Raw genomic sequence first — 15,337 nt, 5'->3', positions numbered from 1 at the left:
GAGTGCCTTGGACTGCAAGAAGATCAAACCAGTCCATCCTCCAGGAAATCAAGCCAGACTGCTCACTTGAGGGAATGATATTAAAGGCAAAACTGAAATACTTTGGCCACATAATGAGAAGACAGGACACCCTGGAGAAGGTGCTGATGCTAGGGAGAGTGGAAGGCAAAAGGAAGAGGGGCCGACCAAAAGCAAGATGGATGGATGATATTCTAGAGGTGACGGACTTGTCCCTGGGGGAGCTGGGGGTGTTGACGACCGACAGGAAGCTCTGGCGTGGGCTGGTCCATGAAGTCACAAAGAGTCGGAAGCGACTAAACGAATAAACAACAACAACCCAAGCGTTTACAAGTTGGTGAGTGTAGCATCAAAATCCAGGCATCGCCCCTTTTATATGTTTGTGTGATGTTGATGTGTCCATCATCTTGTAGATTTTTAACCCCCCTGAGGATACTCTGCGAAATCACTGTTCAACATTTGTACCTTCAGAATGGATATATTTGCTCAAACAAGATTATCTTTGTTCAGGAGAAAAGGGAGATAGAGCATAAAATATTTGCTCATTTATTTACTTATTTATTTATTGTCTCAACCTTCATGGACTCCAGGTGGTTTATGAATAGTAACATATTCCCAACGCTAAACATACGTTATTAAAACTTCAGTAAGAATTATAATTGAAAAGAACAAATAATAACAAGTATCAGTATCAAAAGCATCACTAAAATCCACTAAAAACTAGCAAAGATTTAAAACAACCGATAGCAATCATCAAAAGATCTAAAATGTTTCATTTTAAGATTCAAGATACATTTAAACAGGTGGTTTAATATGATTTGCTCAGGCAGTTACTTATTACTGTATTTATTAATCAGACTTGCCAAAGGATACTTTCTAAGCAGTGTTTCTCAACCTTGGCCACTGGAAGATGTGTGGACTTCAACTCCCAGAATTCCCATGCTGGCTGGGGAATTCTAGGAGTTGAAGTCCACACATCTTAAAGTTGCCAAGGTTGAGAAACACTGTACTAAAGTATACTCAAGAATTATTAGGTCTTTGGGTGTTCCATGAAACAGCTGAAAATAACTGTGCTTATTGCACTTTGAAAGACCCCCTTGAAAGCAGCCCAGATTTACAGTACTTTTCACAGGAGCATCAGCAGCCTAATTTAGGCTTCAGGTTGTCTTCTTACTGTTGCAACTGTTACATGCATTCAGAAGCCAGAAACCCTTCCTGATTGATTGCAGATCATTTCAGGATCTACCGGATGATCTCGATATCCCTTCTCCTGGTCCTCAGGATAGGACTCAGGATGCTCTGGGATTTGGAATGGATGCACATCTGGCAGAAGTGGGATTTCCAATCCCCTTAACCTTTCTTTTCTCTTGGATTTAGGCTCAGGCTGAAGCCCGGAAAGAACATGAAGGAGCAGTGCAGCTTTTAGAGGTAAGGAGAGGAGAAGACAAAAGAAAGGAAGGTGAAAACCAAGAAAAAAAATTAAGATCATGTATAAGTTAGTTTATATAAAACAAACCATAAATGTTCATATCAAACTGCAACACTGCCAGCTATATATGGAGCATGTGCTTGTCCTTAGAGAAGAAGACCTGATCAACTCTCATAAATTTGTCACCTTGGGAGACAGGAGGAAGAGGGGGCTGAAATATTTCATATCTGACTGTTGCCTTGGTTGTGGCTCTTCCTCCTGTCTCCCAAGGTTATTTGCCCAGCCCATTACACTTCCAGACCTGGGTTTCCAAATGATTTCTCCACCTCTGCAATGAATCACAGGATTTGTATTTAAGGAAGATGCTGATGTGCAGTTAACAACTCTTTTTCTGCTGTTTTCCTCTCTCTTGTTTCCTGTCAGAATACCTTGGATTCTATGCAGGTACTTATGGTTTCAGATGTGCAGAAAATGTCTTTTTTCTCCCACTTTCCTCTAACAAACCTTGATTGCTTCAGAGGAGTCTGGAACAGAGAAATACCATGTTTTATATATATTTTGGAGAGTAGTCAATGGAAGATTTGGGGAAAAATTGAAATGCATTTTAGAAACAATAATGTCTGTTTCTCGTTTCCAAACTTGCACAAAATTGTAGCTTCTGTATTAGCCCTGCAGAACAAGAGCAAGGTTTCGATTGCAGAAGGCTATTCTTTCTGTTGAATTTCAGAGGAGGGGAAGAAATGTCAAACCACACAATGTCCAAGCTGTAATGGGAGTGTGGGAAAACAGAACCCGTTTACAAATTTGGAAATTTGACACACCTAATGTGTCCTTCACTGTCCACGGTCCTCCCAGTTGAGGAGCAAGCTTGAAGATATATTACTGATATGGTATATTACTGAACTAATACACACATCTTTATGAGGATAAGGGCAACCAAAATTATAAAGACTCTGGAAGGAAAATGTTATGAGGAATAGTTGGAGGCACTGGGTATGTGTTGCCTGGAGGAGACTACTGAGAGACATGAGAACTCTTCAAGTATCTCAAGGGCTGTCATGTAGAAGGCAGGGCAAAATTCTTCCACAAGAAGAACAATTTTAATTTTCTCTCTTTGGAGGCCCTCCACAAGTCTTCCCTTGTTCAGCAAAGGGCCTTTGAACCATCCCAACCTGTTGTTTATTCGTGATGGTAGCCAAATGTCAAAAATCTTCTGCTGCTACCTCTCACGATAGCAGTAAAAAGAGCCTTGACCTGCTGTGACTTCTTGCCGTGGTTAGCAACCAATTTTGCCTAAGACTTCTTGAGGATGTCTTTTTATTCCCTTATTCCCAGCCCAATCTGTACTCCCTAAGACCTAAAATCCTCCACTATCGAATCCCCGTAGTTTTTTTCACACTCACCCACACCAGAGGGCAGTACTCAGCCAACCTTGCTGTTTTTAAAATAGTTTAGCAGGATTGAATTTAAATAGAACATTTATTTCAAACGATCTGTTTAAATCCAATAGATTCCAGAGCTGTAGACTAGATGGGAAGTTGAAAAAAAAATCCTAGAAAATGGCAATGGCAAACTGATTCTGTATTATGGCCAGGAAAATTTTTATTTTTTGTTTTCCATATAGTTTTTCATTGTTGTTAGCTGCCCAGAGTAATGAATTTGGGATGGGCAGCCATAACAATTGAATAAACAGACAAACAATAGCATGGACATGTCTATGTAGCCTGCAGGATCAAGCTTGACTTGAAGAAGACTTTAATCTGTACTATAGTTGTACTTGGTAATTTGATTCAAGAAGACAATAATATGATGGGAGCAAACATTAGTTATTCTATCCTATCCTCCTTCCAATAAGTGAGGATTTTCATTAAAAACTCTTCTTGTACTTACAACCTTGTGAGATAGGATAGGCTGGGACAATACCCCAGTGTTGTCTAGTGACTGAGCAGGGATATGAACCCAGATCATCCATTTCTAGTTCAATAAACTAATCAAGACTGACTATAACTTGCTGGTTCTTCATACCTTACTTTTCTTTGTTACCAGGCTATCATCTACCCATCCCATGTGTTAAGCTTTACCTGTGGGACTTCTCCAGTCTGAAGGGAATCTCACTGAAAATTTAGCCAACAAGAAGCATCTGTTGTTCCTTCGAAGTCAGAAAATTGTTTTGTCTCCCCTCTTGCTTGTCTTGTGGCTGTAGATTTTTTTTTCATGAATCCTTAAATTGAGTTCATGCACCTTTTTTATGCTGGATCCATCAATTAACCAGACATATTTGGCTGGGGGGAGTCTTCCTTGCTCTTGTTCTTTGTGGCACACAGAAGGGGAGATAATGTGCATGCATTGCTCTGTAGGACAACTACTAATGTAGATGTGGTTAGCATAGAAGGATTGTGGGGGCGAATGTATGATGGGAAAGATAAACCCTGTGTCTTGTGTTTTAGTCATTGTCATTAATCACTTGTTCAGTCTGCAGTTGGGCTCTTGATAGCCATGAAGGCAATACTCCCACCCAACCTCTTCATATTCTTTCATTCTTTCAGTGGCCTTTGCAGAAAGAAAAAGAAAACGAGTTCAGCTTTTTTCATCCTGGCCTCTTTGCAATCACAATTCTTCCCCCTCTGTCAGGGTTCTAACATTTCACACTGTTTCCTCTTGTGTTGAGCTGGGATGGCTGATCTTTGCACATACAGATTTATCCCACAGTCCAGCACACAGCTGCCTTCTAAAACTGACTCATCCATCCCCCCAAATGTTACCGGAAGTTTTCCTCTAATCAAAAGCAAAGATAGTGCTGAAAACATTTCCAAAAACAATTACAAAATGTGTAAATAGATGATGATATAGATAGATGGATATAGATATACAGTAGATATAGATATATCAGGCAGAGGCAGAAAACAGCACCTTCTAAAATTCATGTTGCTTATGAAGAAAATGCCTTGCTCCAAAAAGGAAGGTATTCACTATCAGAGAAGGTGCCAGCCTGGTTTCCTGAGGATGCAAATTCCAGAATTTAGGTCTGGTCCCAAAGAAGGCTCTTCCACTTGTCCCACCCAAATGCACTTCTGCCACTGCTGGGAAATGGAGAAGGTCTCTCCATTGACCTTAAGGAGCAGGCAAACTCGTATAGGAGGAGTGGGTTGCTGAGATACCACCAACACTTTAAGCTGCCTCCAGAAACAAACAGGAAACTAGAGCCAGCACCTGCAGGACCAGTATAATATGATATTGTATGCTGAGCAAAGAAGCCGCATCATGAAACTCAGCCTTCCAGCACCCTAGGACCCACTGGCTGGGGAATTATCATGTAATCCACCTGAAATGCAATACTCAGGAACAACAAATCAATCAATCAATCAACGCCCCTAGGCAAACTCTAGGCCAGTATTTCTCAACTTGGCAGCTTGAAGATGTGTGGATTTCAACTCCCAGAATTCCCTAGCCAGCATATGGCTGGGGAATTCTGGGACTTATCCAGTCCACATATCTTCAAGCTGCCAAGGTTGAGAAATGCTCCTCTAGGCTAACCTCTCCCATCTTGGCAGGTTGTAGACACGTGATCATAGCTTCCATAATTACCCAGCCAGAACTGAGTAATGCTGAGAGTTCTGAATGAAGCCCACTTAGAATGAGGGGGGCATTTTCTGTCAGTGGGCCATGGTGAACCTGCAGGATGTACCACCTTCCTTTGCGCCATTAAAATCTCTTCTTTTTGTGTTTCTAAGATCTGCATTCAGCTGTAGCTAACGTTCTTTCTTTGCAACGCAGGCCCGTGTGAGAGAGTTGGAGAACCAGTGTCGAAGCCACACAGAACAATTTAACTTCCTCTCTCAGGAGCTCAGTCGATTTCGCCTCCAAACCGGGAAAATAGGTCTTCCGTCCTCCTCCTCTTCCTGTTCCTCCCTTGTGACTTCAGAGGTTGCCTTTGCTACTTGCCAGAGTTCTCAACAGCTCTCAGATGGCCTCAGGCAGAAAGGTGATAATATAGATGAGCCCCCTTGCATGTTTCTTTGATTGTCTTGTGGACAACAGAATAATTAAGAAGGGGAAGCAAGAAGTCATCTAAAAATCTTTCAACATACCTCTCATCCTACATATTTTGTAGGGTGCCAGATGTAATGCTTGCTTTCCTCCAAATGTGTTAGACCATGATTATCAAAATTTCTTATCAATGTGGCCTTGCTGGCTTGGAATCCTGACAGTTATAGTCAAAACCATCTGGTGGGTGCCAGACTGGGGAAGGATGTTTTAATTATTTAGATTGATCTTAGTCATAACCTGAAGAAGAGGCTGTAGTTCATACTGGACCACATTGTTTTATACAAAAGGTCCTCCATTCAATCCACAACTTCTCCAAGTAGACTCAAGAAAAGATCTTGCCAAAAAACTGCTGCTGGTCAGTTCAGATCAGTGTTTCTCAACCCTGGCAACTTTAAGATGTGTGGACTTCAACTCCCAGAAATCCCCAGCCAGCCATGGGGAATGGTTTAGATGGTACAGAACTAGAAAGACTAGTGATCCAATTACAGCCACCAGCTTCACCAGATCATCAGAATTTTTGCAGTGCTCTGCAGTGCTCCATGATTGTCCTCACTTTCTTGCATGTGAATCAGCCAGTGTTCCCTTCCAAGCAGCCAGAGGGAGAATAATAAAAACTGACAAACCTGATACCCCACCCCACTCTCTGTTCTTTCTTCATCGTGTTTGCTTTTTGTGGCAAGGAACAAAATAGGCACCCTCCCCCCAGCAACTCTCTAGTGCATCAGAATTATCCCTCAGAGCAGTCAGAAAGCAATGGGAGAATAGGGGTGAACCATCATGGAAAAATCTAGGAGCCCAGGAGGTCCTATTAGTAGGGAATCCCTGCCTGGTCGCTGTGGATAAAACATCTCAAAGTTGTCTTTGCTGCCTTTGCACCAGAGTAGCAGCCGAGGTAATTAATTTCTGAATGAAAAACTCTGGAAGGCCCATAGCATGGGGGGACACCCAAGGCTGGCAGAAATTTTTGGTAAAGAAGTACTCTCGGTATCAGGTAGTTTTCTTCTGGGTGAGGACAGCAGAAACACAGGAGGTTGCCTCCTCTAAAGGGGACTGTTTCCCTATGAACCAAGCTTGGTAAGGCTGTTTTTCCCAACCTGGTGGAGACTCATTGGGAAAGGGGACAAACCAGGTCATTGGCAGAGTGCCTAATGCTGCTTCGTCTTGGCACTGGGTGAGATTGGTTCCCTCTTCAGCGATGGAACTCCTCCACCCAATGAAAGCTGATTGGAAGAAACCCAGAATTGTGACTCATTCAGACAGGGAACAGGAAACCTTTGCTAAAGGCATTTCATATGGACACGAGAGGAGCTTTAAATAGCTTAATTTGTTTCTTGTTCCATCCTGAAAGTTTTCTCTGTGTTTACCCCAGGCTGGTAATTTCTCACCTAAGCACTATTTTAAAGGTCATAGATTTGACTTCTGCTTTTCTTAACTAACATTTTAGCATCCATGAAGCCCTTGGATTGTTTATAAAGTATGGTCTGGGTAAATTGGAGAGTCTACAGTTTTTCAAAATATTCAGCCTATGTGTCTATACAGTGGGCTTAAATCTATGCAGTAAATTTAAGATTTTCTCAGAGGGAAACTTCTGAAAGAGAAATAAAAATTGCATCTGTCTCCTGGGGCGTGTGTATGTGTGTGTTGGAGTGGGGGGTGGAGAGAGAAAGGTGGTTCAAATTTACTGTTTCTCAAAGGGAAGGTTGGTGTTTTATACCAGCTTTGTGGCTCTTTTCTCTATTTAAACCTGAAAGTTCTGTGACCTGTACAGTTTTGCTTGGCCTCCCTGCCTGGCATAACGTACAATGTTTGGTTTCAGATCCAGAAATTGTCCCTGTATCTCCTCGGAGCAGTAGAAAAGTTCAAGATGAAGAAGTGGAAAGATTCTCCCCAATGGCACCTCGGCTCACGGATCCCGTGGTGTCTCCTGTGGCCCGAAGTTCTGATACAAGCAGTCCTCCAGTTGCCTCAAAAAAAGCAGTCAGGAAGTTGGAAGTCCAGTCCAGCTCCTCAAGATCCGAGTCCATGCACAACAGTCCCAAATCCTGCCCGACTCCTGAGGTCAGTAATGGATGTGAGAGAAAATTGCCAGCTTTTGATTTCAGAACATCGGCCAGTTGAGACCATCTCCCAACCCTTCACAGTATAAAATGCACCTGAGATTGATCTGTGTTGTTTTGACCATTTGCATACCTATATCCTATAGCCTAGCATATAAGCCCAGATAAATGAACAAGAGTAAACCTGGCCAGAAATAATTAACAACGACAAGCTGGAACAATCTGTTTCCTTCTGGGCAGGTTAGAGAGAAACATCTCCCTTCTCTTCTGCAAGGGATGAATTGGCATATGACATTTGGAGGTGTTTTCACCCTTGTTTGGTGTTTTGTTTTTTTGCATTTTTACTCAAAGAGATAGTGTCCAGACAGATTAAGTCCTCTTTTGCAGGACATGCGAAGCCCCAGGGTGCTTGAGTGTTCCCCTCCCCACTCCTCCCCCCATGGCTCATCCATTTTAGAGAGAGCACCTGCCTTGAAATGGAAATTCCCCATCCATGGAAACAGCACAATTGCAAGCCCTGGTCACAATGGGTTTGAACACTAGGGACTTACCTTGCACCAAAACAAGGAGTGTTCCTTCAGTCCAGTGTTTCTCAACCTTGGCAACTTTAAGATGTGTGAACTTCAACTCCCAGAATTCCCATGCTGGCTGGGGAATTCTGGGAGTTGAAGTCCACACATCTTAAAGTTGCCAAGGTTGAGAAACACTGCTTCAGCTAGTAACTTTATTAACCAAGTGCTTGTTTCCCTAGAAAGGGAAAATAATTAAGGGTGCATTGACTAAACAAATAATATGGGCCCAACTGGGGTATTCGGGGAGTTGCACTGAATTGGAGACAATATGTCAGGGGACAGATTAATTAATTTATTGTAATGTATCTATTTACTGTTTATTCCATCTGTACAGGCTATATTTCCAACAATAAATAGTATCATAGGCAAGAACAACAAAAAATGTTGTGAGCCACATAGAGTTGATTTGGAGTTGGGCAGCACCTGAATTGAATAAAATTAAAATAAATAAAACAAAAAAGGCTAATTTAAAATTTACAGCCTAATTAAAACACTGTTAAACATTTTTTTTAAAGGTATCACTTAGCCAACTCAGCAGCAAATCTCCAGACAAGCTAAAGAGGTGTTTGAATAAGAAAGGTTTTGTTTACTGGTGGAAAAATAGCAAAAATGAAGTTAGCCTGACTTAGGGAAAGGGGTGAGGTTGTCTCTGGAAATGAGGCAGAGAGTTGCAAAGAATTTGGCCAGTGGCCACAGGTTACCTGTCTTGGTCAGAAGATGGAAGAAGCCAACTTAGATCTTCGCATGGTGATTAACATTGACGAGATGGTTCAAAAGAGGTAGCTGCCCTACTCTGCCCTTCCCATAACTGGCAAATACTTCTTGGCTAGATTCATACAACATGCTAAACTTGGCTACTAAATTAGCCTATATTGTGGGTTTGTATAATACACTGAACTGCAAAATAACCAAGTGGGCTTGGTTTTTACAACATGCTGAATCATTACAACAAATAGTTCAAGGTTAAAACTAATGAAGTTTGCCATTAAGCCTTTACTTGCCTTAATTAAGCATTTTCTGCAAATAACCTTTTCATCGTTTGCTTCCTTTTCTTAGGTGGATACTGCCAGTGAAATGGAAGAACTGGACATTGACAGCATCTCATTGGTACCAGAGCAGGAGAACCATGATCCAGTGAAACTTCAGGTCTTCTTGGCTCGATATAGGTAGGGTTGTATAAAGAAGCCTATTGTGATGTGAATGTGCATGCACTTTCATTTGTAGACGATACTGTGCTGTTAGCTAGGAACCCAAATGATTTGTAGCAAATGTTAGATTGTATGATGCAATATATACAGTAGATGGGAAAATTATTGTATCTAGAGCAACCTTTTTGAACCTTTTGACCCTCAAGGAATCTTTGAAATATTTCTCAGACCTCAGGGAACCCCTGCATATTCAGGCTCAAATATAGGCCAGAAGTTACAAAATTATTATATTTGTTTCATGGGTAGGCCTGTCTAGATGCCTGTCAGAATAAAGAATGAAACTTACCTCTTTAATGTGAAGTTGCCTGAATTTGAAATAATTTTTAAATAAATTGTGATCTCCAGGGAACCCCTGGTGACCTCTTGTGGAACCCTAGGGTTCCACAGAACCCTGGTTGAGAAACCCTGGTCAAGAGACTGATGAAGTTGTGTTTGGTGAGAAAATGCAATGAACAATTGCCAGTTATACATGAAAAGAGAAATACAAGGCTACGTAGATGAATTTGTGTATCTTGATAGAATGTTGATTGAAGGTGGGAAAATGGATGGAGAAAATGGAATGCAGTGGGAATGTGTTAATTAAGAACTGTGTGTGATAGAACAAGCATAGGGTCTGAATAGCTGTTGAATCAATGTGGACTGAATACAAAAATGAGCATCTAGTATGAAATGATGTTGTATATTGAGGTGGCTTAGTCATATCAAGAGAATGAAGAGTGAATTGCAAAATGAATATATGAAGAAAGAGAAGAAGGGGAAATGGATGAACTTATGGTTGGATGGAATTGATATCCTCAAAAAAGAGAGATGAGAAGTTTACAGGGGAAAAAAGCAATGTATGGAAATGGTAGAGGCAGGGATGGTTTGCAAAGATAGAAAAGTATAAGGAGGTGTAGTGAATAGTATGGCAAACTAGATTTAGTTAGGCTACCTTTCCTTTTCTCTTACCTTCTGTCTTAATAACTCTTTCTTACTTTTTATCCGCACTTTGTGTACTGTAATGTTTTACCCTTAAAGGGGATAGCCTGGCACAGGGGGAGGGTATGTCTGTATGGTTTTTCTCAACGTTTTCCTAGTTGCCAGGTTTATCTCAAAGCAGGAATGAATATCATCCAGATCATATTGGTCAATGATTCTGAAGATGTCATCCATTCAGTTCAAAATATCTTCTACTGACATCCGGGGCATTTGATCTGCAGTTACTTATAGGCAGACTTCAACTTGGATTGTAGAAACTGAAATGTCTAGGAGATTAGTGGATAAGATCTATTCTCATGCATCAGAGATTTAAACTGGCTATTCCTTTTCACTCTTCACCTTGATCTTTTTTTATCTTGTTTTGAGCAGGAGTATTGTGGCCAGTTTGTGTGAATAATAAACAGGGAGGATAGACCAGGCAATGCTGCAGAAGGAATTTTCATACATGCTGCTCTCTAACTCACATGTTATTTATAGGAATTCGGTTTAGGTATTAATCTGGCAGTTGTAAGATGGCCAAATTCTTGGAATTCTGAATGATCTGATCTTCTTTCTGAACTGTAGCCAGTGCGTTTGGATTTCTCCTTTGGTCCCTATGTTCATTTTCACATGTTATGTGAAGTCCAGGAGGGGTCCAGGAGGTGGGCCTTCTCTGCAGTGGCGCCCGCCCTTTAGAATATCTTGCCCCTGGAGCTGAGATGGTTTCCTCGCTCCCAGCCTTCCAGAAGAAATTGAAGACCTGGTTCTTCTGCCTTGCTTGGGATGGGGAGGGTAACAGCTCCACCTGGGGTGGTTGGCACCATAGCACCCCTTATTAATTTTGATTTTATCTCATCTTGGATTTTATATTTATTGTCTTATTTATGCTTTTAGATTGTAATTTAGGTTTTTATATTCTTATTATTACTTTTATTGTAAACCGCCCAGAGTCCCCGTTGGGGGAGATGGGCGGTGATATAAATTTAAATAAATAAATAAATTATGGAGAATTCCTCCATGTACAGTTTGTCCAAATTTCAGTTTTGTCACTTAGTGTTCTTTTATCCTCTTTTGCAGAATCAACATCCTCATCAGTAATAGAGCGCAAAAAAGCAGGCTTGATTCCTAAGATTAACCTTTTTATCAGTGCACAAACACATAGAACTGCATGACTAAATTCTGCACAAAAATAATCTTAGGCAGCCATATATATAATTCCACTGAGTTTTTTTTTTAATTTGGGTGCAGCATTTTTTAGTATACAGCTGTACACAAGTAACAGTGAAAGGAGAAAAAAATACAAGTGAGTTGCAGTGGAACTGTAAAGCAATCTGCACAAACTCTCATTTTGAAATTAATGTTAGATATTCCCTTAATTTAAAATGAAAATTACGAGGAAGGTGGCATAGAGTAGAAAAGCCAAAGCCACAATACAGGAACACATGGAAAAAACTCTTCATTCTTAGCATTGAGTTACGTGCGTCCTCTTTGCTCTGCTAGTATATCTTTGCAGAAAGTTCCCCTGCCATCCTCATTTAAGAAGCAGATTCAGGCAGTGGCTAGCTAGTGAGTTTCCTTCTTGACCTATCAAACTTCAAATCATTCTTCTTACATTCATTTCAGCTACAATCCTTTTGATGGCCCCAATGAGAATCCTGAGGCTGAACTTCCACTTACGGCTGGCGAGTATATTTATGTCTATGGAGAAATGGATGAAGATGGCTTTTTTGAAGGTATAAAATGCATGAAAAAAAATGGAGTTGTAAAGGAGGCATGGCACAGAACAACTCATCAAAATAGCCTAGTCTATGGGAGTGGGTGGCTATAATACATTTAAGATGATGTCAATAATAAGACTTGGGAGAAGTTGGGTGCTTTTAACAGGAATTCAGCCATCAGCAGGAGATGTGCCAATCCTAAGAACAGGAGATGATCATATAATTGATGACTTTCATATCCTCTTTGTAAGAATTTTGAATGTAAAAAAAGGGAGAAAATTGATTTTTCAAAAATTTTACAGTAAACATTATTCAATTTTACAGTTACAATTTTACAGTTCAATTCAGTTTGACAGTTCAGTTCAATTCAATCTTACTGTTAACATTTTTCAATTGATTTTACAGTAGGTAAAATTAATTTTTGAAAAATTAATTTTACGTACTGTAGGCCTCAACTGAATCTGAGTGGTTTACAGTAATAAAGTCAGCACAATAAAAGAGGGCTAATGTGGTTAAGATGTCGGACTTGGAGCAGGGAGACCCATGTTCTAGTCCCCCTTCAGTTATGGAAGATCATTGGATAACTTTTGGCCTGTCACTCTCTCTCAGCCCAATGGTATTTATCAGTCAGATACTTTTAGTATGCCTATATGCTGGGCTGCCATTTCTGGCTATAATTGGATAGCTAGAAACATATAGAACTCAAAGTCTGGTCAGATAACCTCAAGGATCCAGTCTTCCTGTTTTTCTAATCGCAAACAAAATCTTGCAGGGAGGACACACCAATTTTTATCCAAGCCAGGAGAAGTGGTTTTGACAATACATTCTGGATAGCATGTGCTGGAAAGAGGATGCTGGGGGCTCAAGTGATTTCATCTGAGGCAACAGATCTTCTGATCTCTCATGTTGTTATATTCATCTGCAGGGGAATTGATGGATGGCCGGAGAGGCCTTGTCCCCTCCAACTTTGTGGAGCGACTTGCAGACGATGACCTGGTTACTTTCTTGCCTCAGGAACTCCATGATCTCTCCCAAAGCTCACCTCTCGAGCAGAGTTTTCTCAGTACAAGCATCAGCAGCGGAGAGAGAAGTGACTATTCATCGGAGGAGCTCAATGCCAGCACAGCTCCCTCTAGGCTAGAAGGGGACCAGGGAGAGGGAGGTGTTTCCATTGCAGTGCCTTATCCCAGAAAGGTGACTCTAATCAAACAGTTTGGCTCTAGCCTCTTGGTGACATGGGATCCACCACTGGTGCCTAATGGCAGCAGCTTGGATGTCCAGAGCTACAATGTCTATGTGGACACTGAACTCCGGGAAAATGTGAAGGCCAGTTCCCAGATGAAGGCCATGATTGAGAAACTGGACTTGAAAACAAAAGCCTATCGTGTCTCCATACAAAGCATTTCAGAGAAAGGGAGCTCAGACAGACTGCAGTGCACGTTCCTGGTGGGGTGTGGTTTTGTCTTAGCTCCAAGTCAGCTCCAAGTGCGGAGTGTCAAGGCCACCTCCGTGGAGCTCTCCTGGATGCCAAGCAACAGCAATTTCCCACATACTGTATACCTCAACGGGGGAGCATGTGATGTAGTGAAGGCTGGAATATATTGGTACACTTTCCGTAACCTGAACCCAAACACTTCCTACGTTGCCACAGTCCACGTCCAGCCTCAAGAGACTTTCTGGAAACCATCCCCAGAGATGGAAGATCAGGTGATGTCCACAGAGATCCAATTCACCACATCTTCAGCAGGTAAGTAGAGATACAAGCTTTCCGAGATTCTGGAGAAGTGGAGAATGGTGATTCTTCCCTGCACTTTTTCCATCCACGTCTTCCTGTATTGACAGGTGAATATCAAGAATCAAAAAAGTGGTACTACTAGTCTCATTTATCCTTTTGCTCAATCATGTGGCAACACTCAGTTGACCTTGACTGATCTAGAAAGCTAAGGGAAGTTGGCTCTGATTAATAATGGGAAGTCCAATGTTACTGGACTGGGGGAAAAAAACTTGGAAGAAGGCAATAGGAAACTACTTCCAAGTCATACCAAAAAACACTGCATAGAGTTACCCATGTAAGACACCAGAAGTCAAGCTTCTTGTGTCTAGTTATTTCTGGCCCTAAAGAATAACATAGTGCAAGGTAGAAAATGAGACATGATGAATCTCTTGGCATGGCATCTCAAAATGGCACAAATTGTGATGCTACTTAACAATGTGTCCTGATACTATTATTACTCACCTAATTTCTAAAGGAAGAGAGCCAGTTTAGCGTAGTGGTTAAGTCACCAGGCTAGAAACCAGGAGACTGTGAGTTCTAGTCCCACCGTGGCACAAAGCCAGCTGGGTGACCCTGGGCCAGTCACTCTCTTTCACCCCTGGGAAGGAGGCAATGGCAAACCACTTCTGAAAAACCCTTGCCAAGAAAACTGCAGGGACTTGTCCAGGCAGTGACCAGGAGTCAACACTGACTCTAAGGAACAACAACAAAATTCTAAAAGAGGAGACCCATGGAAGGACCCCATCGATGACCTCAGTTTTGTGCTGTCCATAGATAGTAAGTAGCAGGCTTCTTGAGTTCTACTAACTTCGCTGGGTATTTTGCAAATCTGGCTGTTACTAAATTTCTGGATGTAACTACAGTCTCTGTTTGTGGCTTCTGCCGTGAGGATACTGAGGATCAAACCTTTATAAACATCATGTTCATTGCTTAGAAGTACTAATTCCTGAGTTACAGGCACTACTTATAATTAGCAAGTGAGGAGAGGAAGGTACTTTGTAAAACGGAAATAATGTGAGTTTGTGCTCTAAAAATGAATTCTAGGGCTGAAGCCCCTTACTTAAAAGACTTTAGTGAAGACAGTCCCATCCCCATCCCCCCAATATCACACTCTGCTTATAACCCTCCTTCTCTTCAGCCTCAATTTTCACTCCTTCCCCATGGACCTTGATATACCTTACTCCTTTGGGCTGAGAGGTGATTTTGTCCCTGGTCCTTCAGCCTTAAGGTCCTTAGGTCAAGCTTCCTACAGTCTTTTGGGGCCAAATTGGTTGCACCATGCTGCTGTTTTTGCAGGAGAAATAGCCATTGACTCTTTCTTCAGGGTCTCCAGATGCTCCACTGGATGTCCGAGTGGACCCTGGCCCCACAGCTGGTATTCTGGTCATCAGCTGGTTGCCAGTCACCATTGATGCTGAAGGATCATCCAATGGAGTGCGTGTCACTGGCTATGCGGTGTATGCTGACGGACAAAAGGTACCAAGCTTGTTTGGGGCATGGCTGGAAGAAAACTAGGACTACCGTTTCCATCCATGGCACGTGGATGAATAGAATCCA

At 41.6% G+C, this 15,337-nt stretch overlaps 1 protein-coding gene across 1 annotated transcript in view; it reads left to right on the top strand.

Moving 5' to 3' along the window:
- TSPOAP1 (TSPO associated protein 1) overlaps positions 1 to 15,337 on the top strand; it is a 73,048-nt gene that overhangs the window by 32,648 nt on the left and 25,063 nt on the right. The window contains exons 10-17 of the mRNA XM_063291110.1: positions 1,396 to 1,446; positions 1,871 to 1,891; positions 5,222 to 5,429; positions 7,311 to 7,552; positions 9,180 to 9,289; positions 11,912 to 12,021; positions 12,932 to 13,753; positions 15,105 to 15,256. Of these exons, the coding sequence (XP_063147180.1) occupies positions 1,396 to 1,446; positions 1,871 to 1,891; positions 5,222 to 5,429; positions 7,311 to 7,552; positions 9,180 to 9,289; positions 11,912 to 12,021; positions 12,932 to 13,753; positions 15,105 to 15,256 (1,716 nt within the window). The remainder of the gene's footprint in view (positions 1 to 1,395; positions 1,447 to 1,870; positions 1,892 to 5,221; positions 5,430 to 7,310; positions 7,553 to 9,179; positions 9,290 to 11,911; positions 12,022 to 12,931; positions 13,754 to 15,104; positions 15,257 to 15,337) is intronic.

Source organism: Candoia aspera, chromosome 1 (genome assembly GCF_035149785.1).
Source record: "Candoia aspera isolate rCanAsp1 chromosome 1, rCanAsp1.hap2, whole genome shotgun sequence".
Taxonomy (NCBI): domain Eukaryota; kingdom Metazoa; phylum Chordata; class Lepidosauria; order Squamata; family Boidae; genus Candoia; species Candoia aspera.
The sequence above is the reverse complement of the archived record's forward strand: the minus strand, read 5'-3'. Positions and strand labels throughout refer to the sequence as shown.